The sequence below is a fragment of the Populus nigra genome, chromosome 15, assembly GCF_951802175.1.
Source record: "Populus nigra chromosome 15, ddPopNigr1.1, whole genome shotgun sequence".
In the NCBI taxonomy this organism is placed as follows: Eukaryota; Viridiplantae; Streptophyta; class Magnoliopsida; order Malpighiales; family Salicaceae; genus Populus; species Populus nigra.
Window position 1 is genome coordinate 13,620,952 of NC_084866.1, and position 27,516 is coordinate 13,648,467.

Genomic DNA, 27,516 nt, shown 5'->3' on the forward strand with positions numbered 1-27,516 from the left:
ATTGAAAACTTTTTAAAGTACAGGGGTGCAAGTGTAATATAAAGAAATCTAGGAGGGTAAATATATTGGGTACCCTAATTGCTATTTGTTGGTGACTTTACATTATAATAACAATTCAATACATTATAAAATGAAAAATTTTGATGTTAAATTATCCAAACATGTCAGTTTTTCAATAAAAAAAATTGGAGAAATTATTTTAGAACCTGATTGTTTTAGCAGAGGGCAGCGCTTTTATAAAAGATTTAATTTTTTAAAATGTTTTGATATATATTGATATTAAAAATAAATTTTAAAAAATAAAAAAAATTATTTAATATATTTTTAAATAAAAATCACTTTAAAAAATAATCACAATACTACACACTACCTTACTCTGTCCTTGTATAATTGGATGAGTTTTTAATTTGCTGTCCAACATGCCCTTTTATCCATTTTTTTCAAAGTAAATTAAAAGAAAAGTTACATGACTTACAAGTTATATATTTTGATATAAAAAATACATCTTACTCTGAATATGGTAAATAGCTCATATATTTTTATATTTAAAAATTATATCCAATAAAACCTTATATATATAATTGTGCCAATCATGTCCTTAATTCTTAGTCAAGATATTTAAATATGGGAGTTCATATAAAAACTAATTTTAGAAGTAATGTGAAATTCACGTGAGAATTTTAGTTGATTTAAACAAAGTATCACAATTGCAGTTAAAACTTGTTATAAAAAAAATACATATGATATTTTAAAAATATAAGATAAATATGTATTATTGGAATTTACGGTTTATTTTAAACATCTTTGTTTGTCATGTATTAATTATATATATATATATATATATATATATATATATATATAGAGAGAGAGAGAGAGAGAGAGAGAGAGAGAGGGAGGGAGGGAGGGAGGGAGGGAGGGAGGGAGGGAGAGAGGGAGAATAAATCATGTGTTTGCCTTGCATTTTTGAGTTACTAAGAGAAGAATCGTTAGATTTAAAAAATTAAAGTATAGGTTTTAGTACATGATTTTGAAACTAGCATGGTGGAAACTAATAGAAGATGGAACATAATTCAATACACATGGAGGCTGTAGTTTTGAATGTTAATGCAGTTCGTTATTTTATGCCGGCAATTTGGAAGATTGTCGCTAATGGGAATGCACTGAAACAGCTTTTGGTTCCTGCGGTGGACAGTGCTTCTGTTTCGTCCAATCTTAAAATACAGATAGATAACTGCTGTTCTGACACTTGGATGCCAACAGATTAAATGAAACTAGAGGGGGCTTCTCTTTATTTAAGAGGTGGAAATGTTTTCCTCCTGGAAATGTATCTTGTTCGTCGTAATTTTCATGGTTAGGATTTTGAGAATGATGAGGCTAAGGTGTTTTTGACAAGTGCAGGCGAGTGTGCTCCAAAGACAATAGTCAGAGTAGTTTTCCCCTTGAACTTAGGCTAATCACATTACTTTTCTTTTCTTCATAACTTCTCCGTACTCTTTTTAAACTTGTTGCCACAATGTCCAAGTTCTAAGTTGCTGTTTGAGAATGCAGGCGGGGCTGCAATGAAAACATCGCGCTCACATTTCCACATGGGCTTTAAAGCTTTAAAGCTATTTTCTAACCCATAGGAGAATTTCAATAAAAAGATGGTAGATTTGCTTGTATTTAGAAAAGAACAGAGCATATTGATTTCTACTGCTAAATCAGACTGCAGTTCCGTTTTTCACAATGATCATGCAAACCCGTCTTGAAGAATGCCAAGAATTTCATACAGCCAAAAAAAAAAAATTCTGATTGTTATGATCTCATTTATTTTTATCGTACAAGTGAAAGAAGCTAGGCCATATCAAAGGCATTTGAAGTTTCTTATACAGACGCACGCCATCTACTGTATCAAACAGAGCAATCTAAACAATGACTGCTAGTAGCACGATCATGGTACCAGATTTTAAAAACGAGTATCAACAACAAAGTGAAAGTCGAAGCAAAGTGAAAGGAAACAGATTGCTGAAAAAAGTTGAGTGATATAACATTTCCATGAGGACCAAAACAGATACAATAAGTCAATCATCAACTCCAATTCTTCTTCAGCTAATTCCCTTGTTTGAAGAGGAAAGATGAAAGGCCAGCCCTCCATCCATACATGGTTGATGGTTCATACTTTTTGGGTAAGAGCGAAGCCAGGCCTGTTCCCATGCTTTGACTGGGTACAATTCTTGGTGGGGCAGTGGTCTCCGCAGATCTAGGAAAGATATCAGCATTCACATTACTAAGATTCCACAGTTGTTCAATTACAAAAGGTTTTTCATACTGCACCCCAATAAAATCTCAATGTCTAGCATACCATACTGGTTCTAACTTGTCAACATAAACTGTTCTCACCTGAACTAGTAAAGCGCATGACTTTTTCTCCATGAGTGAAAACAGTGATTAAGAATACACCAAGATTACTTCACAATGACGTGTTCAGTTAAAAATTGACTCTTAAAAAATCACAACGGAATTTCAACATTGTAATGGCATGAAAGCAAACTGATGGATGATGCATATCTACTTGGGCAAGACTACACTCTCCAACTCATAAAATAGTTGGTATGCTTATAGTGCTAAGCTGATAAATATGAGGACAGGATGTCAGTCTCAGTGATTAGTATATGGTGCTCTGTCTCCTAGTATTTTTTGTAGGAGGCCATTAGTAACTCAAAGCAGCTCAGAGCCCTTCCACAAGAGTTGCAGAGTATCTTATGATATCTAGGAATTTTTTTTGGTACAATTATGATATCTTGGGATTGCCAAGCACTACAAAATACTGATCAATCGATTGGTAAGATGGCTTAATTGTGGAAAAAACCACGAGTACAAGCAAGGTCAACAAGGACCAAGCCCTTTCAGTTTTCAGATTCTATATACATGCCAGAAGTTCTAAAAGGGAAATCAATCACCAAAACAATATATTTAACTAACAATTTAACCAAAATCCATTCCAAGCATATTGTTTGAAACAAAACTGGCATTCAATGCAAAGAGCCAACCAACTGATTATATGCTTAAGCATGTTAAAAAACATATAATATCTGAAAAAAAGGCATTCAAAATCACAAGGATCTGAAAATAAAAAGAAACCAAGTTATAGAGAGATAGAAAGAGTACACACATGAGGCCACTGTAAGCAAATGTTGCAAAGCCTTGACGTTGCTTGTGCTTGGGATTAGAACTACAGATTACATATATCCGTCCACGACGCTTAACTATCTGACAAAACTCACACATCTTTTTCACTGATGACCTCACCTTCATGGCTACTGCAAATACAAATAATCAAGAACCCATCAACACATATCCATACTCATCGTTCCATTAACAACAAATTCACCAAACCCGCCACAAAAACTGATCTTTTAGCATCTTTAAAGATTAAACAGCCACAAAACCAGATCTCAACCTAACCTAACGTTTACGCGTGATCCTAAACAACACCATTGAAAACCAAGGCATGCCCATTCTTTAATTAAGCATTAATTTACCAAAACCATAATAAAAAAAAAATCAAACTTTTAGCATCTTCCATTACTAAATTGCAACAAACACATCTCTTAATCTACCCTAACCTTTATAAAACACATAACTTTGCATACAATCCTATAACCCCAAGTACTTACTTTGAGGTTTTTAAGAAAATAAAAGGACGGGTCTCATTCATTTTGGATTTCCAATTCCAATTTTGAATGCCAAGTAAAAACTGAAAACCAAGAACCTATTAGCAATATATTCAAATACACATAAATAAATACAGCACAAAAAATAAAGCAGAGAGAGAGAGAGAGAGAACCGATTGTGGGGTTGTGACGAAGCGTCTGGAGATTAATGGGTGTGTTGAAACCAAACGAATGGGACTGTTGAGGGAGAGAAATGGGAGAGCTTGATATCATTAGAAGACAAGAGAGCCTATAAGGGTTTGGAGATTTAGGGTTTATAAAGGGAGGTTGTGATTTGTGTTGGAGAGTAGAGGTTAAGTGAGTGTCCTGTGTGTGTTATGGAATGACATGTGGCATAGAGAAACAGTAGAAAAAAGTGGGAATTTGAAAATTTGATTTTGAGTAATCTCTATTATGTTAAATAAATTTAAATTATTAATTTTAAAATTAATTCTTTGAATTTTCTTAAGAAAAAATAATTATTTATTTTTTAAAAAAATCTAATTGCTCATTAATTTGATGAAATGAAAATGTTGATTTACATTTTTTTGGGTAATAGAACTAATTTTTGTCTTATGAAAACTTTCTAATAAGATATCAAATACTGTTACATCCTTAGATATCTTATAGTTATTGTCTAAAAATAAATTAAAAAAACAGAGATATATATTTTTGTATCTTTTATTTTAAAAGTACATAAATTTATTTCAAAGACATTTATGTTATATTTTTATCTTTATTTTTCTAACCAAAATTGTTTCAAAAATATTTGTTTTATGTTTCAACCACCTCAACCAAACCATTTTTTTGTTCATTTTATATTTATCTTGTACTATTAATCAAACACAATTTTATATCTAAATATTTTGTATTTATTGAAATTGGATGAAATTTCAATTCAAGTTAATTAATTACATGGAAACAATAATTATATCGTTTTTCAACCTTACTCGTTAAAAAAAAACTTAAAAAGGCTTTAATTAAACACTATAGTAGTAAACTCATTGCTCTATGGATTGAAAATAGTATAATGATTATTTTATTTTTTAAAATAAAATTAATTAACTTATTATTGGAGACAATAAAGTCATTTCAATAATATTTATTTGTTGATTAAGGATAAAAATGCTTTTTAACAAATTGATGGGATAGTAAAACAACTAACTTACATTTGAAAGCAAAATTATTTAAAAATGGTATTTAAGAGCTTTTTTGCATTTATTTCTTTTTAAAACACAGTTAAATAACTAAATTATCCTAATCTATTTTTTTTTTAACTTGCATCAAAAAGCTTTTTGTCTTTTCATCCTAATTGTTTTTTTTTGTTATTATCATATCTACTTATGAGCAATTTGATAATTTAATAAACATAAATATTATTTTTTTGAAAAAAATGACAGACATCTGCGTGAGTGGGTGGTGGTGCTGCTCTTTTAACGGCGCATGCAAAATTATTCAATGACCAAACTCTAATTCCTGGAGCATTGTTGTAATCGCCTCGATGACCCCTCCATACCCAGGCAGTGCATGTTGTCAATGGTTCTCTAATTTGGCACTGATAACTTTTTTTTTCTTTTTTTTTCTATGCCTAGCCTTCCAAATTTTCAAGACAGTTCTTTAATTTGTTTTTTTCTTCAGATTTGATCCCCGTTCTTTAGATCACTATTTGTTTTATTTGAAATAACTTATAAAATTAGATTATTTTTTTCAATTTCATCCTCTAATTTTTTTTCATATGTCAAATTTAATTCTTGTTCTTTTGACTGCTATTTTTTTATTTAAGATCATTTTTTAAATTAATTTTTTTACAATTTCATCATCCTTTTTTCATCAGATCAATTTGATCCTCATTCTTTATACTGTTATTTTTTTACTTTGACAAATTTTTTTAAATGATTTTTTTTTCCGATTTCATCCTTCTACATTAAATTGGTTGGGAATTGAGATTCTTGATTGAACTCGAGTCTAAAATTTAATATATTGTGTGTTTGGAATATTAACTTAGGTTTAAGATATTCGTTCGGGTCTCCTTGGTTTTTTTTCCTTTATTTTTTAAACTCATATTTTTTCTTTTTCATCATTCAACATTTATTTAATTGGAGATTAGGCTCATTATTTTTTTATTTGCGTTCTATAGGATTTTTCATTAATTTTAAAAATAACTCAGGTTATCTTGGATCTTTTTATTTGTTGTTCTTTGTTAAATTTAGATTTTTTAAAAGAATCATCTCAATGAGCTCTTTTTTGTGCTAGGGCAGTGTCCACAGAGGAGCGACAATGAATCTTCGACAGACTTTTCTTTCTTCTCCTTTATGTATGATTGACATGTTATTTTTTATAATTAATTATTGTTATCTTTTTTATCACTTTTATTTATTCTTGATGCTTTTTTGTTATATTATTAAATTAATCAAGTTTAATTAACATGGTTTTGTCAATGGCCCGGGTCTCAAATTTTTTTTAATTTTTTAAAAATGCTATCGTAGCTTAAATATCCTTTATATATATATATATATATATATATATATATATATACACATATTGAGTTTATGCATAGAAGAGCTTATATATAGTAATTCAGAACCCTTCCAATTCCAAGCTTAGACTAACATGTTACTATGTAGTATGTACCAATCAATTTGTTCAAATTTACGTTAAAATCTAGCATCATGCACTTCGTAAATGATATTTTTTTTTATGAAAAAAGGACAGAGATTACATTTCAAATTGGATTCTTGTTGATCTTATTTATCTAAGATTCCATAGAAAAAGGAAAGTTTCACAGGCATATATAACAACATGAATTCCTTACCATTCTCAACAAAAGAAAGAAAGAAAAAACATGAATTCCTGACAGCCTAAAATAGTAAGTTAGTAAGAAGAACAAAGTTATATTTGGCAGGAAAAAAATTGTAGGCAAATTAGAAACAAAAGCGTGAAACTGTCGCACTCTTAAGGTAGTTAACTATCGAGTGCCATTGATCATGTGAGGGAATAGCTCCAACATTTAACCAAAGGCGCGCGCATCATGCAAACTCATTGCAGCTATAAACTTAATCAATGCTTAACTTCACTAATCCTTATCTTTATAGCACCGGCTTTCACCATTTTATGATTTAATCAGTGGATTAACTGATAGATAACATGTGAGGGAAGACAGTCCGTCTACCCTTCATGCATGCACCTAGCTAGCTACCTCTTCCACCAAAGAAAGGGAAATGAGGTCATTTTGTAGCATATTATAATTGCAAAATCATGTTATTAAGGTATAAAGAACACAGGCAAACATGATTGAAGTGGAGTAATGAAAGAATGGTATCATTTGATTAGTTAGTTCTTGAAAGGAAATGCCATTTTCTATCAATAAAAGAAGTATAATGCCAACCAAGAGTGAGGTAAGATAGGGAAACACTGTTGGGTGACTCTATTATTATATATACTATATATGTAGCTAGTTGAGAGAGGCTATTATCAAGCAAAAGCATTGGTTCTTTTGATGACCTAATAGAGAGATCCATGGACCACTTAAAAAGAAACCCTAGGTTTCAAAAATTCCCATCTCTTGGTAATTCTTAAAGAAAATAATTTGTTATATGGTAGGTTTTGGTAATTAAAAGGGTGAAGGAGAAGAGTATATATGTGTAAATTCCTTAAATTCAAACCTTTTTTTTTTACAATCAAATGGTATTATAAAGCCCTAGTTTTACACACGTTTTGAGATTAATTATACTCTTCCATGTAATATGTTTGAATCATATTTTTTGGTAGGTGCTGAGATATCTTGTTATCCTACTACTTAAATCGATGGTGAGAAGGCATGCGATATCAAAAGAGTCGTAAGAGAGATGGATGGTCAAGAAACATCCAATTAACTATGAGATATGCTTGTGTCATTTACCACCTTTATATATTGATGTGGTTTTTTCTTCGTTGAACCGTGGTTAATGCTTAACGAAGCATGTTCCACTCTAATCTTGGAATCTTCTACTAATTGGGCACTTGGTTTTTTTAGCCATAAATCCGTGGGAGGTTACCTCACCATTAGTGAAGTCTAGAAAAAGGGTCCAATATTCCATGAGGTACTTTATCATTAGTTAAAAATGCACCAAGTTTAATTCACCTTTTCCCTTTTTTTTCTGTAGTGTAAAATCAATTTTTTTAATGAAATAATAAGAATAGTTTACTGGGGTCTCAAACACTGTGAATTGAACCAAAAGTTTTTTTAATTGAAAACAAGTTAAAGTTATAGGAAACTTTTTAAAATAATCTAATATAAAGATGTAACTCTGAAATCTCTCAACTTAAATTTTTATATAATTTAAGTTTTAAATTAAATTACATAAGAGTTATACTTATATAATTTAATTGATTTAGAGAGTTCTGGGTTGACCTGACAAGTTGTCAGGGTCTCCAAACCTAGCTGAGGGTTCAAGTCATTCTTTATGTCTTTTTTAAACCTCTCAACCTTGGTTGATATATTTTTTTAATATGTCTTTTTTAATAATTTTTAAATTTATGTTTAGTTAATATTCATCCTTTGTGATTTTTTATTTTGTTTATTTAGCCTTTTTTTTAATAGAGGTTTTTCTTTAAAATGTTTTGTATGTATTTAATTTTTAAAGATATTATTTTGATTCATCAATAATTTTTTATGTTTTATAAAAATAAACTTTTTAAAATAAATTAAAAAATATATTTATTTTAATATGTACAACCTTGCATGATTTACCCTCTTTTATTTCAGTCAATCAATTTCATTTATGTGTCTATATTTATTATCAATTGATTGAATAAAAATTAATGTTGATAAACAAAGTTATTAAACACAACTGAATATATGATCCATGTGACGAGATCAAATATTTTGATATTCATCTATATTTTAAATTTTAAATTTTTAGTTATTATTAATGATTTTTTTATTTATTAACACAAATAATTTTTGATTTATTTAGTTAAATATATGCACAGATTTTTTTAATTTATATTTATAATCTTTTTTATTAAAAAAAAGATAAGAGAGGCCTACCTATTCAAATTCTTTTTATTGGAAAAAACAATATCCAACCTCCAATGGAGCCCATGTTAAAAGGCTATTAAAGTCCGAAGCATTGTTGAGTATATGGTGTTTTCTCGTGTCCTATCGATCCACAACAATGATGGACTGCAGAAGAAATTTGATTGGAAAATAATTTAGTGTGGGCTTATAATGTGGTGTGAAGTATTTTTATGAGATTATTTTTTTAATTGAAAATATTTTAAAATATATTTTGAAAAACATATTAGAAAAGAATATTATTCCCTTTTTGCATTTTGCTCCATGATTTTCTGACTTCTTTTGCTAGTAACTTCCTATCACATAATTGTTGATACAATTTCTCTCTATTCTTCTAATCACTGAAATTACAACAAAAAATATTACAAAATACTTAGAAAGATCGACATAATTAGAAAGTATTAAAGTTAGTGGAGGAAACCACGAATTTGTCTTTTTTTTCTTCTCCATGCCACCACAGACAAGAAGAAGGCGGTTGCTACTGGCCTCGTGGGAGTGTCTTCCCCTTGCAGAGAGAACAAAAAATGAGTGTTGATGCATACGACAACATTGAAGCAATGCTAGCTTCATCATAGGTCTCCAATGAAGTCTAATAGGAACAATGCAGCCTTCGTATACAGCTCCTTCGGCCATCCATGAGAGAAACATGGTTGGATCTTGAAGCAGCCAGTACTGAAGAGCATCTCACATGGGCTGGCTGTCCACACACAATCCAAGCATGTAGGGAGAGAATGGGGATAAGATGACAGTATAATCATCCCAATTGGATCTCCTCTACTCAATTTCCTCTCTCATTGGTGGAGCTAAGATAATTTTTCAAAGGGTAAAATTAGTTTTTTTTTATATATTTTTTACAAGGGCTATGCAAATAAAATATGTACACAACCCTATAAAACTTTATTTTTCGTTGCAGGGATCGGGCCCCCGCTTTGCCCCCTGTCTGTCTCCATCCCTGGAGAGATGTTTGGTCAAAACACTCAAGTTGGCTAACTAATCTTCTGAAACTCTACAACATCATGGGTGAATCTCCAGACTAGCCAGGGCCGAGGAAAAAAAAGAAAAGAAACGCAGAGCAGTAAGCAAGAGGGGAAGAAATATGTGTCCCGCACACACCACGATGATTGCCCCCATGAGCAAACATGCCCCTAGATAGCTTCCAAGATCAAGAATTGGAGAGCCAAGCAAGCTGATATGTGATACAATTCCAAAACCAATGCAACCCCAGCAAGATTTTCAGTAGCCCATGTTCTATTTTGTTTTCTAGAGGTTTTTTTCTGCTTTTACTTTTATATATCTGACAATTTTTTGCCATGTGTATTGCAACAATGCTTTTGCTCTTTCAAGGCCCGTCTTCTCACTACTATTTTCTTATTAATTATTTCTTCCTAGAATCATTATCTATGTAAGAATATTCAATAGACAAAGAAGAAGAAGAAAATTTATTACACCTTTTATTTCGTTTTTGCTCACTATTATAAATTAAGGTGTAAAAAGCATAAATCCATACCCTTTTTGATTTGTGGGGTGAGTATCGTCATAAACACCCATCGGCATATTCTCCTTAAAGAAATCTGAAACTTAAAGGCTTCTTTGATTTCTTTTATTAGCTTCAAGTTCAAGTAATGGAAAGTTATTGCCCAGCATGCCATATATTTTCCTCATATTGATGCAAAGAATTAGTCAAATTCTCCACAATATATATATATATATATTCATTCCCATTTGAAGCCCTTTTCATATTGCTGGATTGAATTATTTAAACACCACCCGACAACCTTGTGTATGTGGTGCGTGTAAAAGAAGTACTGAGAGGGTCAATGGCTTCTTGGTCTTTGTCTTATCAAACAATGGGTTGCTGGGAGATAAAGTAACGGGCTGACATGAACAAGAGGAAGCTTCCTAGCTAGCTAGCACATGGACACACGCCATCTCTACACGTGGTTAGTCATGGGTGTGAAGGGACACCCCATCGAGTGTTTAGTCACTTCTGTTCAAGAAAAAAATGGCAAGTCTTTTTTTATTTATTTAACAAAGACAAGGGGAGATGCTGCTAGATCTTGAAATTGGGAGTTTTCTTTAAGACATATCAAATTGGGTGTGCCTTTTTTAAGATTCAATGAAAAAATCCAGTCTCAATGATGGTAGAAACACTCTTTATTGTGGCTAAACAAAGAGAAAATAGACACTCAAACACAAAGATGTTGAGATTTGGAAGCCATTAGAGTGTTAGAATACATGCACACATCACATCTAATGATGTAGCACAAGTTTTGGTGATGATGGCTTCAAATGTCATCATCCGCTTCATCCTTTTTGCAAGATTAGTATTGACAATTGGTTATATATACTATATGTTGATGCATCCATGCCCCAATTATCTTGTTATTTTGTATTTCTTTTTCATAAATAGACGATATCATTCATGCCAATAAACAAGAGCTAACATGCAGGAATTCTCCATTCATTTATACATGCATTAATGAAAAAAATGGCATCCCCTCGAATAATTTGAGATAAGGATGGATACGTTATGCGATTATAGCGAAAAATAAAAAAGAAATTATAGTTTTTCAAACCCTAAAATTACCTATAAACCGTAAAGAAAAATTGTTTAAATATAAAACTTAAAACGACCTAATTATGCTCATTTACCTGGTCTTAAGCAAGGAATGATCATGGCATGTGCGTTGACAAAATTCCAGCTCCATCACACAATTAAATTAAAAATTATGTTCATTTACCTGGTCGTTGATTTGCCATACGATTCATGGAATCTACAAATAGTGCATGATTTATCTAGAGACACAAATTAATATCGGGGAAAATATCATAAATAGAAGCAGGGGAAAAGCCAGAGAATATTTTCTTGATTTTGTTTTTCTTATGAACAAAATCCGAGAAGAACACTAACCCTCATCAAAATTACAAACAAGATGCTCTCCTCTCCCTCCAAGAAGATCCACTCTATACCCAATTAGGATGATCAGAAACAATAACAGGTTGTGGACCCCGCCCTCCCTTTTTTTTTTTCCTTGTAAAAATTGTATATACAAGAAAAGTAAAAAAAAAAATTAAAAAACTGTGTACAGAGATGGAAGAAAAAAAGGAAAGGAGAATTACACATGAAACCACAAAACTTTGTACACAAGAACAATCAATCAACAAGAGTAAGCTAATCTTTGGACCCCACGATCCCTAAGAATCCCATTGTAGAGAGCAGCTCTGTTTGCAGGCATTCTTCTTTGCTGACCATTTTTCTTGAATTCTGTTGATGTTGATGAAGAAGAAGAAGAACAAGAATTTTGACTAAGAAAAACGGCTTCATGTTGCCTCCTAAACTCCTCCCCGTCCCCTCTTGGATCCACCACATCCTCAGCAAAGTGCACCCTTTTCTTCTTTCCCTTCTTCTTCTTCCCCTCTTCAAGAAACGGAAAAGAAAAGAGCCCCAGCAACCATAAGCCAAGAAAGTAAAAAAATGAACATTTATACACGCAAATTGTGTAAGTTCAATGCATTACAAGATTTTCTTGCTATATTCTTTACCTGATGAGATACAGGACCTTAGAGCTTGTTGTGAAGACTGTGGAATTTGGTGACGATCACCAGGGAATTGACCAGAAGGAAGGTGAGATTTTTGGAGGCGAAAGGCAAGTACAATTACAGTGCCAGAAACAGCCATGGCTGTGGCAAGGACCACTCCTTGTGAGCAAAGTGAAGAAGACATAGTTGATGAATCAAGAAGGGAACTTGAATAAAGTATGTTATGTGGCTTGCTGAATATGAGAGAATATGCTTTGGTAGGGAAGAGAGGAGGGAGGTGGTGTTTTTACCCTTTACATGAGGTGGTGTATAAATAAATATATGGCAGCATAAGGTGAGTGACTAAGGTGTGAATATAATAAATATTCTTTTTACATTATCTGAGGGAGGCTGGGGGCACTATTTATTTGTTTCAATATTAGAATGAAACAATTTCCCCCCCCCCCCCCCCTTTTTAAAGGTATTTAGACTATTTTTCTGGTATCAAAATTAGGTTTTATTTACTTATTTGATATTAAAATTAGATTTTGTTTACCGGTTAAAAAGGAGTCCTTCTTAATTCATTTTTCTTACAACCTTGGATAGGTTTGTATATTTTCATTAAAAAATAAGAAGTGTGAACTGAATAAATTATGTGGGTGGAGTCTTTTTCTCGTATAAATTATATTATATTTATAAAACTCGGTTTGGTTTAATAAATCAATCAATCAATTCAGATTTTAATTAATTAATCATTGAATTTTACTTAAAACCAGTTTTTTTTACTAAAAAACCTTCATTTTTTTTCAAATACAACTTGGATTAATATGTTAATCTACACATCAAATAACCCCACTCAACTCGCAAGCTAAACCTTAAACCGGGCTGGCTCCGAATTGGATCTTGCAAGTATAGAATAGAGAGAGAGAGATTTTGGCTTTGACTTTGTGTCTTTTTAATTTCAATTATTTGCTTGTGTATTACACGGCAAGAAAAGTATTTTTTTTAGTTGATGTCAGTTTTTTGTTGAGTTGAGAGGACTGGGTGGGGAATATCTTATTGTTTGGTCTCCATTCTAATGAGGAATGGTGGGTGGCGCGTAGAAGTCACATCCCGGTCACCACCGGTGCTGGATGGGGGGTGGTGCAATTTTATTTTATTTTATATTCCGTACAAGGTAATTTGTGGCGCTTGATTATTGACACCTTTGAAGTCGAGGGATTTGTTTAAAAATGGTGGGTTTGTTAAGACGGTAATTAATGGTGGTTAATGACACCTAGAGATAGCTTAATTAGCTTTTTATCCCCTGAACTGAGCTTAATTAGTTCTGATGCTCCAATTGATTGTGAGATTTCATCAATAAATCCTATGTTGTTCTTGGAGTTTTATGTTTCTCTTTGACTTTTAGCTATAAAATAATCTATTTTTGTGGTTCAAAACAATGAAGCATTATAATCGTGTTTTATAATTTTTCATTTTAATTAGTAGATAACTAGAGTTGTATTTGTCATATTCCCGACACCATTTTTGAATAAAACCAAGAAAATGGTATCCTAAAAAAATTATTATTAAACTAGATTTGACCAAAAAAATCAATTCAAAACTAAATCAATTCGGCATAAATAAAATAACATTTAACTAAGTTAAAATTAGATGGCTTTGTAAAAACATGATTTAATTTTTTTATTTTAAAATATTATTGTTTTAACTTAAAAAAACTAGAAATAAAATAACATAAATTAACATGTTTAATTTCAATTCATGAATCATGTTTAATAATCTTATCCATAAGTTAAGTTATGAATAAGAAAACCTTTTTGTTTTGCTTTTTAATTTTTGTAAATTTACCAACATATATAATAATTTCTTAGATACTACATATTGTCCCAATCTTAGAATTCTAATTAGAGGTTTTTTTTTTTCTTGAAGATTGAGTTGCATTGGAGTCACATCTCTCTCTCTCTCTCTCTCTCTCTCTCTCTCTCTCTCTTGCAGAAACACAAACCTCTTGTTATTTTTCTTTTAATGCCAAAGGATTTCGAAACAATTTACATTTTTGTTCAAGATGGCCCCTTTTAAATGCAAGGAATTTCTCTTTTGGCCTCCCAATATCCAATTGTTTTCAAACACCATTTTGTTTCTGTCGAGGAGGAGGAGGAGGAGGCAATCCAGCTTGATTTCCATTATGATGGAAGATTAATATAACTATTATGGTAAATACAGATTAATATAACTATTATGGTAAATACATAAGTCTAATTTAAAAACAACTAAAGTGAAGAAAGTATAATAATCCGGTGTAACTGGTCAGATATTATTTGTTTTGGTTTATGAATCTAATAAATTTATTTTTGACAGCAACGCATGATTTCACAATCATTAACTATCTAGATGGTAGTTCAATAGTAAGAATTTATGATTAAGAGATTTGTTCTCTTTATAGTCTCAGATTCGAGCCTTATAGTTGTTTATATAATGACCACTGAAGATTTACATAGTCGTTAATTTCATAACTCGTAAAATTAATTAAGGTACTTACAAGCTAGTTCGAAGAACTACTTAAACCAAAAAAAAAAATCATCTAATAAGTTAGCAACCATCAACGGCAATAATAACCGCTACCAAATTCGTTGATGTGGAATATTACAGAGAATGTTTTCACGCTTTGAAGGAAGCGATTGCTGGCGGTGCCTGCAGTGCAGTCATGATCAACTAACTGGCTACAATGTTCTTCTCGTTAAATGCGAGGCAGCCTCTGTCATCCATGATGTATCAGAGCATCATCCCATGCCAGAAGAGGGGGGTTTGTCTCTCTTAGATGCCTAGCTCATCAGGTTGACAATGACTCTGGAGCAAATGGGATTAGAGTTTGGTTTTCACATTACAATGAACTAATGTGATTTATTAATTAATCGATCCTGATTAGTGCCATGGCTTTATATATATATGAAGGTTAGTTATGGGCTGTCTTCATTACCACATTATCAAGAAAAGAGGTTGGTTAAAACAATAAAATGAATTAATTTATTAAAAAAGCTCAGTCACACATTCAGATTCCAATAATATTTTATTCCTTTCATTTCTAGAGGGATCTCGAACTTTGAAATGTATTTATTAGATGAATTCACAACATTGAGAAAGAATAAACAAGAATATGAATTAGAATAGTATTCATGAGTCGAATCTTTACTATATTTATATCATATATATCACTCATAGAATATAAAAACTTACATACAAAGAAATGGGATTAGATTTGATTAGGATTTAAATTGTAATTATTAAAAAACTTAAAATTCATATCGGTTTGAGTCGGTATTTATTATAAACCATTATCATGGTTCGGAACTCGATAAACCGGAGCTAGGAAGCCATGGAAAGAGAAGAATCCAAGAGAGAAGCACGTGATTAGGAAGTCAGCAATAACCCTAACAGTGTGATAAAAACAAGACCCCATGATAGAAAATCTTACCAAGAAAAGCAAATACTCGTATTCGATAAGGCATATACTAAAGTGGATCTACAGTGCTTCAACAGCACCCTGTTGATTCTTTTCTTCTCCTTGCAAGAACAATCATGATAATGGCACAAATATAACGAAAATCTGTTAAATGAAGATAGATTGTGATCTTTCATCCACTCAAAGCCACATATTGTATGAATGAAGATGATCATGTTTATGGTTGATATCATGACGTATGATGTTTTTTTAATAATGATTTTTATTTGAAAATATATTAAAATAATTTTATTTATTTATTTTTGATACCTAGATATTAAAATCATTATAAAACACAATAAAATATAATTTGATATCTTTTTAAACTAAATATACCTTTCAAAATATACCCACATACAATTTTAAATACAAAAACAGCGTAGCACAGAGCACATAATTCCTGTGGCATCATTATTGCGAGGATTAGACCTTTGAGACTGAAAGAGAGGTCCACTAGGAAAATAGGATTGAATGACAAAATTGCCGACAGTTTTCCACACGATTTTTTACCTTCCCACCTAATATGTTGCTCGGAAAATCTCGCTGATGATGGGAATTTCCAGGCCTGGAGCAATAGTGTTCATCAAGTGTGCTGAGAAAGACTTTTTATCCACCAATTGATTATGTCTATGAATCTAACTAAACACACGGCCGACATCTCAAATTATCAACTAGGATTTCTTGATTGATTTCTTATTATTTTTCTATTAATATACACTACAAAACAAAACGTCTGAGACGACATTTTGGTTTTATAACTTATCAGGAGTAAGGTTTTATATCTAGCGGTCTGTGTGCTTAGATATTGCAATGGAAAGCGTTTTCGAATTTTAGTTGGATTAAAATAATATTTTTATTATTATTCTTTATACTAATATATCAAAACCATCTAAAAATATCTAAAAAACAAATTTATGCTTTTTGAAACGTAAAATAATTTGAAAATAACGCTAAAACAAACTATTCATGTTACTCTCTTGGAAGAACAAATGGAAAAGATTTCTGATACAACATCAATACACAGGATTTTCAATTTTAAATATGTACAGGCAACTGCTGACTAGATACAAGGTCATGAATTAGAGAGAATATCTAAGTTGTGAGGATTGAAGGGAGCAGCTCAGATTTTGACCCGAAAACACGAGCCTTGGTGCCAGGGAAAAATTCTGTCCCTTGAAGCTCTGTGAGCTCTCCATTACTGGTGACTCCAATGGGATAAGCAAGCAAATGGCCTGGTAAATCGTCGTCCAATACCTCGGATGAATAGAGGTGCCAATTCTTTTCAGCAATGTGATTCACCTTTCGGACACATTCCAGGCTCTCAGGATGGCAAAAGGTGTCATCAAGCTGGCCTAGGTGTTCATACCATAATGACATCCTGAAGCCATGAACCTGGCCCCTGGCAGGCTGGTTGGTGGCTAAGTGATATGGTTGGTAGGCTCCCATTGCTATCTCTGTATCTCTCCCTCCATCCATTGATCGTTGATTAATGTTGGCAGATCCAGTGATTATGTATTCATCATCAACTGCAAAATGTAAGAATATTCGACTTTGGCATGTTGTTATGACCTAAAAATAAACTATTCCTGGAATTCAAAGGACCTGTATGAGTTAAGTTCTGGAAAACATGAGAATGTTTTCAGTTTCTTTTTATCCAAAAAGGGTCCCATGTTTATCACCCTGGGAAAGTAATGTTCCTCAGAACTTCAATCAATTGTCAAAAAAAAATAAAATTAGGTAGGTAGAATGTACGATATCGAAAGGTTGGATAAAAAGAGGAAGTAGAAGTTTCCAAGAAAAGGAGATTTCAGGTATTGAAAAGCTCACCGATCATCATCTTGGCATGAACATAGATCATGAACCGCCTAGCTTTCTGAGCTCTGCTGTAATCTGAATTGTGTTCAGGTCTCTCTGAAGGAACGTATTCTCCGGGCATCTCTCTCTCGTGTTTGCCAAGGCAAAAGAATGTTAAGTAGTCCTTTGGATTTGCCTCAAGCCCCTTGTCCTGGAGAGCTTCAGCTATATCGCTATACATCATCTCCATCGTCCTCTTTTGCCAGTTCAATATTGCTTGAACGGAACCACTTTCTGGAATGCCCTCTGGCCACATTGGAATGACAACGTAGACAGAAAATCTCTCTCCAGCTTTAATTTTGCTAACAATCTTTAATGAAAGTTCTTTCGGGATAAGATGCAAAGCACCAACCTCCTCAACCTTTACGTCATTTGATTTCCAGGAAAATGAGCTTCCAAGGAAGTACTGGTTTTCAATGTAAATGAAATTTTTTGCCCGCCGAATGGCATTGATATAAGCATCCTGAATGCTTCTATCAATGACATTATCCTTCCCACAGACGAGTCCGACTCTGGCTGCATCTTCAGGAGCTTCAGGGAAGCCAAAAGCAGCTCCACCATCGATAGACCGAAACAGTTGAACATTCCATGTTTCATGGTCTTCGGGGAGCATAACAGGAGATGGAGGTGTAAGAATGCAGTCAAGTTCTCTTGGTTGAAGAAGCAAGTCCTCCTTACCTTGCTTTCTCCATCTCTGTTCAAAATTGACCAAGACATCCCAAGCAATGGATCCTTCTAACCGACAATGAACGTCATGCCAAGGCTCCCTTGGTCCTCCTTTATGAATTGAGGCGCCTGTGAAATTAGGCTGACGAAAATCGTTGTGGTGTACTGTATCCAAAGTCCTGAAAATCGGATGAGATGGAGTGTCATATCTCCCGTCACAAAGGTCAATACCACCAATGAAACTCACGATCCTCCTCTTTGGTAGTTCTCCACCAGGCAATTCACTATCCACCACTAGAGTCTTCTGGTGATGAGTGAACATTGTAGAAATCTCTATGCCTTGTATAATGCTCTGTCCATTATCAGGGTTACGTGGGCACAAAACACAATGGACTTTTGTGTTATGGAAATAACTCCCTGTATCCTCATCATGTGTAGCCATCAATCCATCCTTCTTAAGCAACTTCACTGAAGTTCTGTCATCCCAAACGAGCATCAAGACCCTAACACCTTCGTTGGCCTTTTTCTTCAGTAGCTCACCTAGGATCATGTCTCCTCCTGGTTTTTGCCTCGTTGGGTCCCTTACCAAAGTGATTTTAGTAAATACAGACCACCCTGTGATGTAAATAAGATGCTTTGCATTGAAAATGGCATCGAAGATGTCTTCCCAGCAACGGTGTTGTTCATGACGCTTGCCCCCAGCTAGAGGGATTTTCGGAACAAATTTATCAGGAACATGAGCATCTTGGTAAAGAGTGACTCTGCAACCACTTCTTTGACTAAAGAATGTGTATGGGACACCTGGAAATTTAGGACTTCCAATCCCTCTAGACCAATAATGCCGTTTAGTGGCATCAAAGAACTGAACTTTTACATGAATCTTTGAACCTTTATGCAGGGGTCTATGGTTTTTATGCAGAATGTTAAGCCATTTCTCTACTTCTTTTCCATCTAGGAGTTCAGCGACAGGCAAATAAGCTTTCCCTATCACAACTGCCTCAATAGGATTATCTTCTTTGACGGAGAATATAACATTAGATGCTATATGAGCACAGTAAATGTGGAAAGACTCAAACCATTGCGGATCGGAGTGAGGGTGTTCTAACAATCTAGTTCTGCCAACTCTAGTTTCTTCTAAATAAATTCCAGCATATAGTTTACAGAAGCCTTTTCCAAATCCAACAGTCTTATCAATGTTTTCCAATATCTGCAGGAAACATCATTTACATTTTATGAACTCTGGTTTCGAATTAAATCGGTAGAAAAAAGAATCACATGTTGAGATGAGAACAGAAAAAAAATTATCAGGAACTATTAGAGAAATAAAGTAATACTCCTATTTTTTGGAAAACTAGAGTCAAGGAAAGCTGAAACTTCCTGTTCAAATATAATATTTCTTGATCCAAAAAATTGAAAAACTAGTTTTTCAGTTTTGGAAATTTATACGAAACATATTTTAGAAGTTTTCCAAAGCCTTTCTTTACAAGTTTTCCACTATTTTTTAAATGAAAAAAAAAGACATAAACAATACAATATTTTCATATTTAGTTACTATCATGTATTTAATTTTTATTATAATTCTAATATAAAGATTTTTTTGAGTTAACAATATAACTTTTTCATGATAATTTTTAATTTGAATGTAATAATATTTTGTATTTTATAATTAGATTATTACAAATACAAAATATTAAGATGACTAATACAAATTATGATTTTTATTTTCTTATAAAAATAATTTTAATCTTGATATATTTCCTTTTTTTTTTGGAACAATTCATCTTCCTTTCCATCAAAGGAACAAGCTTCCCGATTTTCCATTGAAAAAAAAAAACTGGAAAAGAAAAGGAAAATAGTTTTCTAATACAGAACACACCAGGTAATTCACAAAATATTGAAAAATTCCCTTTCCAACATATTAAAAATCATCATGGAAATAGATTCTAGAAAATCATACACCTAAAAAAAATGAGAAGATGCTTAATTTGTCACCATAAAATAAGTTCAGAATTTGTGTTCCTTAGCCATTAAATCAGCAAGAAGTTCATATGTAAAAACAGGAAGAAGATATTTACAACTATACAAGGTTGTTTAGCATGGTTAATTTAAGATATAAAACAGTAAAATATCATTTCACAAGATGTAGAACACACCTTCCATCAAGACTTGCTGCAACCTAATGAAAAATATCATTACAAATCTCAGAAGATTAGGAACTTACCTTGCAACAAAACTTGCTGCACCCTGAACCAAAAACCCTACAAGCCTCGTAGATAGTCACGTGAAGGGTTCCATGTAGCAGAACAGGCTCCATTGTTCTGGTAACGTAAAGTGGAAGATCTTGAACAAGTATGAATGATGCCTGACAAGGCACCAATACTCATAGATAACGCAGAAGACCAGGACCAAGAGAAGCTAAATTATGAGAAGAACAATGAATTGTTTACTGCTGTTGTTCTTAACGTGAAGATAAGCAGTGCAAATTCTTTAAACCAAAGTTGAAGCAATAAAAAATAGAGGCAACAATGCTTCAGCAGGTAACAGGAAGGACATTGGCAAACTCATGCAGAAAGTTGATCTTAATTTAATTGCTGATGCTGGCACCAACTAAACAAGTTGTACAGGCATGAAATATTACAAAGAAACCTTACCTAAACCACAAGTAATTGACTAGTTGTTGATGCATGAAAAATTCTAGTTTAATTATATAGGCTGATCATGCTAAGATTAGGACTCAGAAAGGGAAATTGAACTCCAAAAAGAAGATACATAGCATTTGTTATTGCTTTGCAAGTTCTCATTGTTATATAATCTGTTAGGCACAAGGGAATCCCCTATCCATTTTTGCTTTCTGCAAATTTCTTCACCATAACAGGGTTACGTTTTCTCTGTGTGATATGTTTTCTGCGATACCTAATTTTGCCTCATTTACTTCTTCAATTAAATGCTATTGACAAAAGTCAATTCCCAGAGTAGAAGCTAACAACGAAGTTTCTCAAACCAGCTGGCTTCCTCCAGACTGAATACTTTAAATAGACACCTTGCACTTTTTTTAAGCTTCTATAGCTGTTGTCTTTTCTTCTAAAACACCCAACAGATGGGATTACTGAACACATGCTCATTCTTAAGCCGTCATTAAACTCACTCTATCTCGAAGATTGATATAACAATTTCATGACTCGAAATCTGATCCAGATTAGGTGTCAAATTGAAACTAGCAAGTTTCTAATAACTTAGTTGACTTAGCTGAACTCGGACTAGATGTAACTATATCAACTCTAAGAGATTTATAAAAAAAAAAAAAAAAAAACTAGAAATTCCATTATAAGAAAAATGATTGGTCAGAATTGACTTGGTGATTCATAAGTTAATCTAATGACTTACAAGTTGCCCACCTAGGTTTTCTACATCAATCTCTGATACCGATCTAACAACTATGTTCATAGATATGACAGGGACGGGGCTGTGTAGACTTATAAAATATGAAAAGGCATGTTCTAAGGTTTTATTATATATGGACCAACCAAAAAGTCAGACTGCTTAAAGACTAGTCTTCATTCTGAATCCTGATAAGAAAATGAAAATTACCACCACGTGAAATGGATTTTGTTTAGCTAGGCCTGGGCAGTAAGTTGGTACGAGCGAATTAAGACAAGAAACTGATCCTACCCAATACCTCTTACAGGTAGTTCCAATTAAATATGGGACAGGGACACAACTGGCATGGCAAGTCATGGTCTAACAATCTCCTGCTTACAGTAAGCACTGAGTGTTCCTGTTGCAGGTGATCCTAAGTAATGGGATGTGCGTGCAAGTGGACTGGCTAGTCATGGTCTAACGATGTCTTGCAGAAGTAGAGGTCCCCAAGCTTGTCCATTAGGACACGTTCAGCACCAGTCGCTTCCTATTGAGAGCTTGTACCATGAATAGCATCCAAAATTAGATTTGATGTTTGCTATTACAGTGATTGTTTTTACTTTATATCATTAACTGCAAAAGAGAAGGAATGGGGGGGGAAACACTTCGCCAGCCTCCAAGTTCCTATAATCTCTGTCAAGTTTTGTGGTCTTTATTTAAGATCTTAATCCATCTATGATCAACGTGGGCAGTTATAGTAATTAATCTGAGCCTTTTGATTTTGTTGTGTGACAGCTTAAAAATTAGATAAGCATCAAATATCTAATTCTCTAGTCTTTAAAGTTGAGCTCTCGCACAAAATAAATAGTCATATCTTGATTTCTGCTGGATTTTTTTTTTTTTATGGTGTGACAGCTTAATCTTTAAAGACTAGAAAATTAGATAGTTGATGCTTATTTCAGCTGAAAAGGATGGAAGGCAAAAACTTCAAGAAAGAAACTCACAGCAATACCTCAATATCTTGTTTGGTCAAATACAGCACTTGTTATGCAAAACAGTTGTATACAAAGAACCATAACAAGTTCAATTTACAAAGACAAACTGTAGGATGAAGTATCTGCACTTAGATCCTGAGCTACCCGGAGAAGGTGTTCAATGTTGATGTCAGGATAGTGCTGTAAAAGCCTCAAGTTAGCTGCAAAATCACCACTCAATAGCCTGCTTTTCATGCATAATAGCATTGCACAACAGATCCGCAATAGCATATCCTGCACAGATTTGATTTTGCATCCCGTGAGGAACATTTGTTTAAGTCACCACAAGATATTGGAAAGGAGTGAAAGTGCTTGGTTATGGTTAGCTAGTCTGAAGAGAGATTGAGAGGGATTGAGGTACCTGAATCCCGAAAGGATTACTCAAAAGAGAATCCCAGATTCTTAAAATGGATTGGAAGTTGAATTCTTGAGTGAGTAGCAAAGTGATCCACCTGAATGCATAAAATTGTGGCTTAACCTGCTCATTTGAACAGATGGCGTAAGCTTCCAAGATTCACGTCACTTGATTCAAATATGATGAACAGAATCTCAAATGGCCTTTTAGCATAGTTCCCAGCTAAACAGAAGAAAAGGTACTAACATGGTTGGCCCAAGGCACTCAGAACTATGGAAAGTTATTTAATTTATCCAACAATTAAGAATTAAACGTGCATCTATCACAATCACATTTAGTAAGAAAATATTTACCTTGGTTGTGAATTCAAGATGCTTCCACAATTCCTCATCATTTTCTTTCAATAATTCTGCCAAGCGGGAAAGAGTGGAGAGGATGCCAACTGGACTATTATCCAACTGTTGGCAGAAGTGATCCACTGAGTCGCTCAGCAATCGAACAAAACAAGAAAAACTATCTGCTTCTGCATTTACCTGCATAATAGACTAAGGTTGTGACAGTCTGAACTTCTCAACTACACAAGTTTTCACCTTTACAGGAATCTTTCAATTCACATTTATTATCCAATTGGCTGGCAAATATGGAAGTATGAGCTGATGAGTGTTATGAAGCTTGTGTCCCATGTTCTATGAATGAATTGTTGTACCTAATAGTTTAAATTTCAACCACCTGTACTATCCATTAAAAAACATATGAATTTCTTATGAGACAACAACATCTCTAGAAGTTTTATTAATGTGCCAAAATAGTAAATAAATAAATAAAAGATGAAAAACTATATGGTAGAAAAGATTCTAGTGAGGAAAGGATTCAGTTGAATGACATTGTGTCTTCATGATTTCAGGATCATATTATCAACAAGAAATACAAAGATCTAAAGCAATAACCAAAAGCAGACTTTATTTCTTACAGCATTCTGTTCATCAGTGTCGGTGCTAAATACATAGAATATTGGTGCCAAGACCTCATTCATGCCTTGAACATAACGAATGGCAGGATTTAGTTTTGCAAATAGAAGAAGAATTTTCCTCATTGCTTCCTGCAGACGGAAATATATCATAGGATTCTGTCAAGAGAGAATCCATTCTCATTTACTATTAAACTACAACTGCTACAGCTGCAATGAATACAATTTGTTGTTTTATGCAATTTGTCAAAAGATTAATTTCATCAAGTGGATGAGGATTTGAGTGAAAAGAGGTTTTCATCAAGGAGAACAAGGACTATGGCGTGCACTATAGCATCAACAAAGATTCAACAACCAAAAGGATTAGAAATGAAAGAGCAGAAGAGTGGATTGGGGGGCAAGAAATACCCTATTTTTCTTACTGAATGAGGACTCCCCTGAGAAGAATTTCATATCTGGATGTGTGCGCAGCAAATCACGATCAATCTGTTCTGCAATCTCTGTATGCTATAAATGAAGTGTTGCTCATCAGCTATAACTTAGCACAAGGATTTCCAGGCACCTTAGAATGGTGGAGAATTTTACCTTGAAGTAGTGATGCCAAGCACTAGCCTTAACAATACTCAGGGGGTGATCTCCATGAGAAATTCCTTGTCGCTTAAGTGGTCCGGCATCATCATGTTCGCCACTCAGCTCAGCAGAAATCATAGCATCTTCCTTTACCCTGGTGTACTCTGACTGTCTAGATTCAATATTTTGATTAGAACATTGAAACCAGTTATTACTATATTAAGAAACTAAGTTAAGATGTGATGGTAGAGCAGTCAGAAACTTACAGGACTCAGTAGAAGCTCCTCTTTTAGCATAGCATATTTTTGTCTATTCTCGGTTAACTCCTTTTCCCACAAATCATGAGAAGGAGATAAATAACCCAAGAGTAGCTGCCAGAAATTAAGATTTAAGGATGTTCAAGAGTCATATTCACTTAAAAAGAAATATTAAATGATTAAAGCTGTCATTTTTATATGCAAGCGATTCAATTTGACTATGATTTGTAGATTATAGATAATTCAATTAACTTTAACATATAGTCCTATTATTTCATAACAACCCAGTGACTTTATTCTTCTAAGTTTAGTTGTTAGAATAATATATTCTCATCCAGACAGCATTAGCAGTATACATAACTGTTGAGGCAAGGTGATAACGCTCTCTGATCTCCAGCATTCCGAATCATGAACATGACATATATTGTCAGGAATACCAAATGAGACGTTACTCCTAAGCGGACCACCAAAATGAACTTGCTTGAGGAGAAGATTTGGAAGGAATCATATCAGTTCACTGTTTTTGCTAATGATCAGGACCTTTTAAGCCCTGAAACTCCTATTAGGTTAGTGCTTCTTTCTGTAAGTTTATTGATTTATGAACAGTGCTAAAAAGTACCTTTTGTAGCTGAGATTTCAGGAATAAAGTGTAAGTAATGCATTAATTGTTCTTACTTTGTGCATCTGAACTTTAGTGTGTTCTATAACCAATTCGATCTTGCTTAAGCTGGAAGTAAGCAGCTGGATATATTAGAGATTTGAAAGCCTCATTGTTATTGCCTTTAGATCATCCTCGACCCCTTCCTTACTTTCTCGAAAATTCTTCAATCCCTTGCTCTCAGGTAGTGTTTTTTAGGTTAACAACCAAAGAGAAATTCTATTGTTTCTTGATAATAAGAAAGTGTTGAAGCCAACGCTCAGTATTCTACGGTTCACTAGCACACAGGTGAGAAGATTAATGGGATAAATTTAGTTTCTACAAGGAAAATGGAGCTGCAAACAAGACAAGCTTTCCCTACCATGTTACCAAACCAAATTCTACCCTATCATAACTATGTCTATTGCTTCACATAATTCATCAAACTAATACATTTCCCCACCATATTACCAAACCAAACTCTACTCTGTCGTAGCTATTTCTATTGTTTCCCATAATTTACCAAACTATACCATCACTCCCTCCATAACAGGCAACAATCATGGTTTTAGTGACAAATTTCTGCGAGAACTTCTGAATTAACGGAAGAAAATCTTCAGAACTTATTCAATTCTGTAGGCAATTGGTGCATTTCAGTATAATAAAAGTGACATTATTATCACTGCAAACTTACCGAACTACTCCGAAAGCTGGCATAGAATCCATATCAAATAATAATAAAGTTCACTAACCAACAGTGCAAACAAAATAATCCACCAATAAAAGCTATGTACCTTCCAAGCTGTTGCCCTCAATACTCCTCCATCAGGAAGCCCCATACTAGCAATCCTCCTTAGCTTTTCCAAATTTATCTCCTTTTGAGAGAGCTAGCCACAAAACAGAATGGAAAGATGAATAATCCATTAACAAGCAAGAAAACAAATGTAGGTTGGCCTAAAATAAAAGATGGCTGAAACGACAAAACCCTAATAAGATATTCTTGTCAAAATAAAAATATGAATTTTTATAAATCAAACATAGGTGAAAATCACAAACCACACATGCATTTCTTTCCTTTTCCTATCATTTTCTCAGCACCAAACACTCCCCAGAAGCCTACCCCTGACCATAAACCTTTTGCTACGACCCTAAAGAATTCTCCCAAAAATTCAACTTCAACCCTAAAACCCACATTATAAACTACAAGAAGAAGAAAAACAAGAAAAGAACATTTCACATTCTGACCTCATATTCAACATCAGACCTTTTCTCATCAGCTGCAATGACCTCCATAACCGAAACCTGACCCGACCCATCTTTATCGGGTCTCTTTCGGGTCCTAAAAGCATCTTCGTTATCCACATCTGTATCATTAACCAAATCATCAAATTCATACACATTTTCTTTGTGGCCTAACTCGATCCCATTAGGCTCCATGATCTCAAGCTCCTCGCCGGACTCGAGAACCGGGTCGGACCCTCCATTTTTCATTTCTTTGTCATCAAAACCAGAGACCAAACCACCGAGCTTGTCAGGGAGCTTGAGCTTGCCATTTTTAAGCATGGCAACTGAGTTGGGACTGAGTCAGGGGAGGTGTATCGAGCGAGATGGTTTTGTGGGTCTTTGTTGGTGTTGCAATGGAATGATTTTAGAGGAGTGAGAAGAGAAAAGAGAGTGTCTTGATGGGTCATGACTGGGTGATTAACTCGGTGATTAACTCAGTTTTTCTCTTTAGAAGAAGACTGGTAGATGAAACAGTTGATTTTGTGGGTTGAGTTTCTTTAGCCAATGGGAACTTGCCGCGTCGAGTATAACTTAAAACTGTAGCATTATGTTATCCAGTGGAGAATTTTTTTTTTTTTTTGAAAAAAAAGGCAGATTAAATAACTTATTTATTTATTTAGTTCTATTTATTAATGTTTTATAACAAAAGAGATAAATATAGAAGTGATTGGTTAGAGTAAAAAGAAAAAATTATAAAATTAATATATTTTTAAATTAAATTTATAATTTTTCAAAATAAAAATAATAAGAAAATATATTATTTATATCT

The 27,516-nt window shown here is 33.4% G+C and overlaps 4 protein-coding genes across 7 annotated transcripts; all 4 read right to left on the bottom strand.

Annotated features, from left to right (window-relative positions):
* Positions 1 to 1,778: 1,778 nt before the first annotated feature.
* On the bottom strand, positions 1,779 to 4,003 carry LOC133673985 (uncharacterized). The gene is made up of 3 exons (XM_062094939.1): positions 3,827 to 4,003; positions 3,152 to 3,299; positions 1,779 to 2,239 (listed from the first exon to the last, which is right to left on the bottom strand). The coding sequence occupies exons 1-3, from the start codon at positions 3,924 to 3,926 to the stop codon at positions 2,089 to 2,091; spliced, it is 399 nt and encodes a 132-aa protein (XP_061950923.1). The 5' UTR covers positions 3,927 to 4,003; the 3' UTR covers positions 1,779 to 2,088.
* Positions 4,004 to 11,597: 7,594 nt separating this feature from the next.
* On the bottom strand, positions 11,598 to 12,610 carry LOC133674324 (uncharacterized). The gene is made up of 2 exons (XM_062095371.1): positions 12,292 to 12,610; positions 11,598 to 12,166 (listed from the first exon to the last, which is right to left on the bottom strand). The coding sequence occupies exons 1-2, from the start codon at positions 12,470 to 12,472 to the stop codon at positions 11,907 to 11,909; spliced, it is 441 nt and encodes a 146-aa protein (XP_061951355.1). The 5' UTR covers positions 12,473 to 12,610; the 3' UTR covers positions 11,598 to 11,906.
* A 4,101-nt stretch (positions 12,611 to 16,711) lies between these two features.
* LOC133674093 (phospholipase D alpha 1-like) lies at positions 16,712 to 21,171 on the bottom strand. 3 transcript variants are annotated; one of them, XR_009835118.1, is made up of 4 exons: positions 20,508 to 21,171; positions 17,594 to 19,493; positions 17,369 to 17,470; positions 17,205 to 17,292 (listed from the first exon to the last, which is right to left on the bottom strand). XR_009835118.1 is itself a non-coding variant. In XM_062095074.1 (3 exons), the coding sequence occupies exons 1-3, from the start codon at positions 20,598 to 20,600 to the stop codon at positions 16,859 to 16,861; spliced, it is 2,427 nt and encodes an 808-aa protein (XP_061951058.1). In that variant the 5' UTR covers positions 20,601 to 21,168; the 3' UTR covers positions 16,712 to 16,858. The 3 variants fall into 3 exon arrangements, 2 of the variants coding, with proteins under 2 accessions (XP_061951058.1, XP_061951059.1); XM_062095074.1 differs by lacking the exon at positions 17,369 to 17,470 and having other exon boundaries at positions 16,712 to 17,292; positions 20,508 to 21,168; XM_062095075.1 differs by having other exon boundaries at positions 17,150 to 17,470.
* A 1,458-nt stretch (positions 21,172 to 22,629) lies between these two features.
* LOC133673904 (TBC domain-containing protein C1952.17c-like) lies at positions 22,630 to 27,264 on the bottom strand. Of its 2 annotated transcripts, XM_062094835.1 has the most exons (9): positions 26,709 to 27,263; positions 26,258 to 26,350; positions 24,836 to 24,940; positions 24,585 to 24,737; positions 24,408 to 24,506; positions 24,003 to 24,131; positions 23,386 to 23,565; positions 23,039 to 23,155; positions 22,630 to 22,911 (listed from the first exon to the last, which is right to left on the bottom strand). In XM_062094835.1, the coding sequence occupies exons 1-9, from the start codon at positions 27,024 to 27,026 to the stop codon at positions 22,732 to 22,734; spliced, it is 1,374 nt and encodes a 457-aa protein (XP_061950819.1). In that variant the 5' UTR covers positions 27,027 to 27,263; the 3' UTR covers positions 22,630 to 22,731. The 2 variants fall into 2 exon arrangements, with proteins under 2 accessions (XP_061950819.1, XP_061950820.1); XM_062094836.1 differs by lacking the exon at positions 24,003 to 24,131 and having other exon boundaries at positions 26,709 to 27,264.
* Between the last annotated feature and the right edge of the window lie 252 nt (positions 27,265 to 27,516).

Bases quoted from the DNA above. Each gene is read 5' to 3' on its own strand.
- LOC133673904 (XM_062094835.1), bottom strand. From the start codon at position 27,026: ATGCTTAAAAATGGCAAGCTCAAGCTCCCTGACAAGCTCGGTGGTTTG. The intron at 24,738-24,835 runs GTAAGTTTCTGA...GAATCTAGACAG, and splicing joins AGGAGCTTCTACTGAGTCCT to TCAGAGTACACCAGGGTAAA. The intron at 23,566-24,002 runs GTAAGAAATAAA...TCTATTATGCAG, and splicing joins ACACTGATGAACAGAATGCT to GTAAATGCAGAAGCAGATAG.
- LOC133674324 (XM_062095371.1), bottom strand. From the start codon at position 12,472: ATGTCTTCTTCACTTTGCTCACAAGGAGTGGTCCTTGCCACAGCCATG. The intron at 12,167-12,291 runs GTAAAGAATATA...CGTTTCTTGAAG, and splicing joins AAGGTCCTGTATCTCATCAG to AGGGGAAGAAGAAGAAGGGA.
- LOC133673985 (XM_062094939.1), bottom strand. From the start codon at position 3,926: ATGATATCAAGCTCTCCCATTTCTCTCCCTCAACAGTCCCATTCGTTT. The intron at 3,300-3,826 runs GTTCTCTCTCTC...TTGTATTTGCAG, and splicing joins TCGTCACAACCCCACAATCG to TAGCCATGAAGGTGAGGTCA. The intron at 2,240-3,151 runs GTGTGTACTCTT...TATCTTTCCTAG, and splicing joins TTTGCTTACAGTGGCCTCAT to ATCTGCGGAGACCACTGCCC.
- LOC133674093 (XM_062095074.1), bottom strand. From the start codon at position 20,600: ATGGAGCCTGTTCTGCTACATGGAACCCTTCACGTGACTATCTACGAG. The intron at 19,494-20,507 runs GTAAGTTCCTAA...TGTTTCCTGCAG, and splicing joins GCAGCAAGTTTTGTTGCAAG to ATATTGGAAAACATTGATAA. The intron at 17,293-17,593 runs GTGAGCTTTTCA...TACATTTTGCAG, and splicing joins TCATGCCAAGATGATGATCG to TTGATGATGAATACATAATC.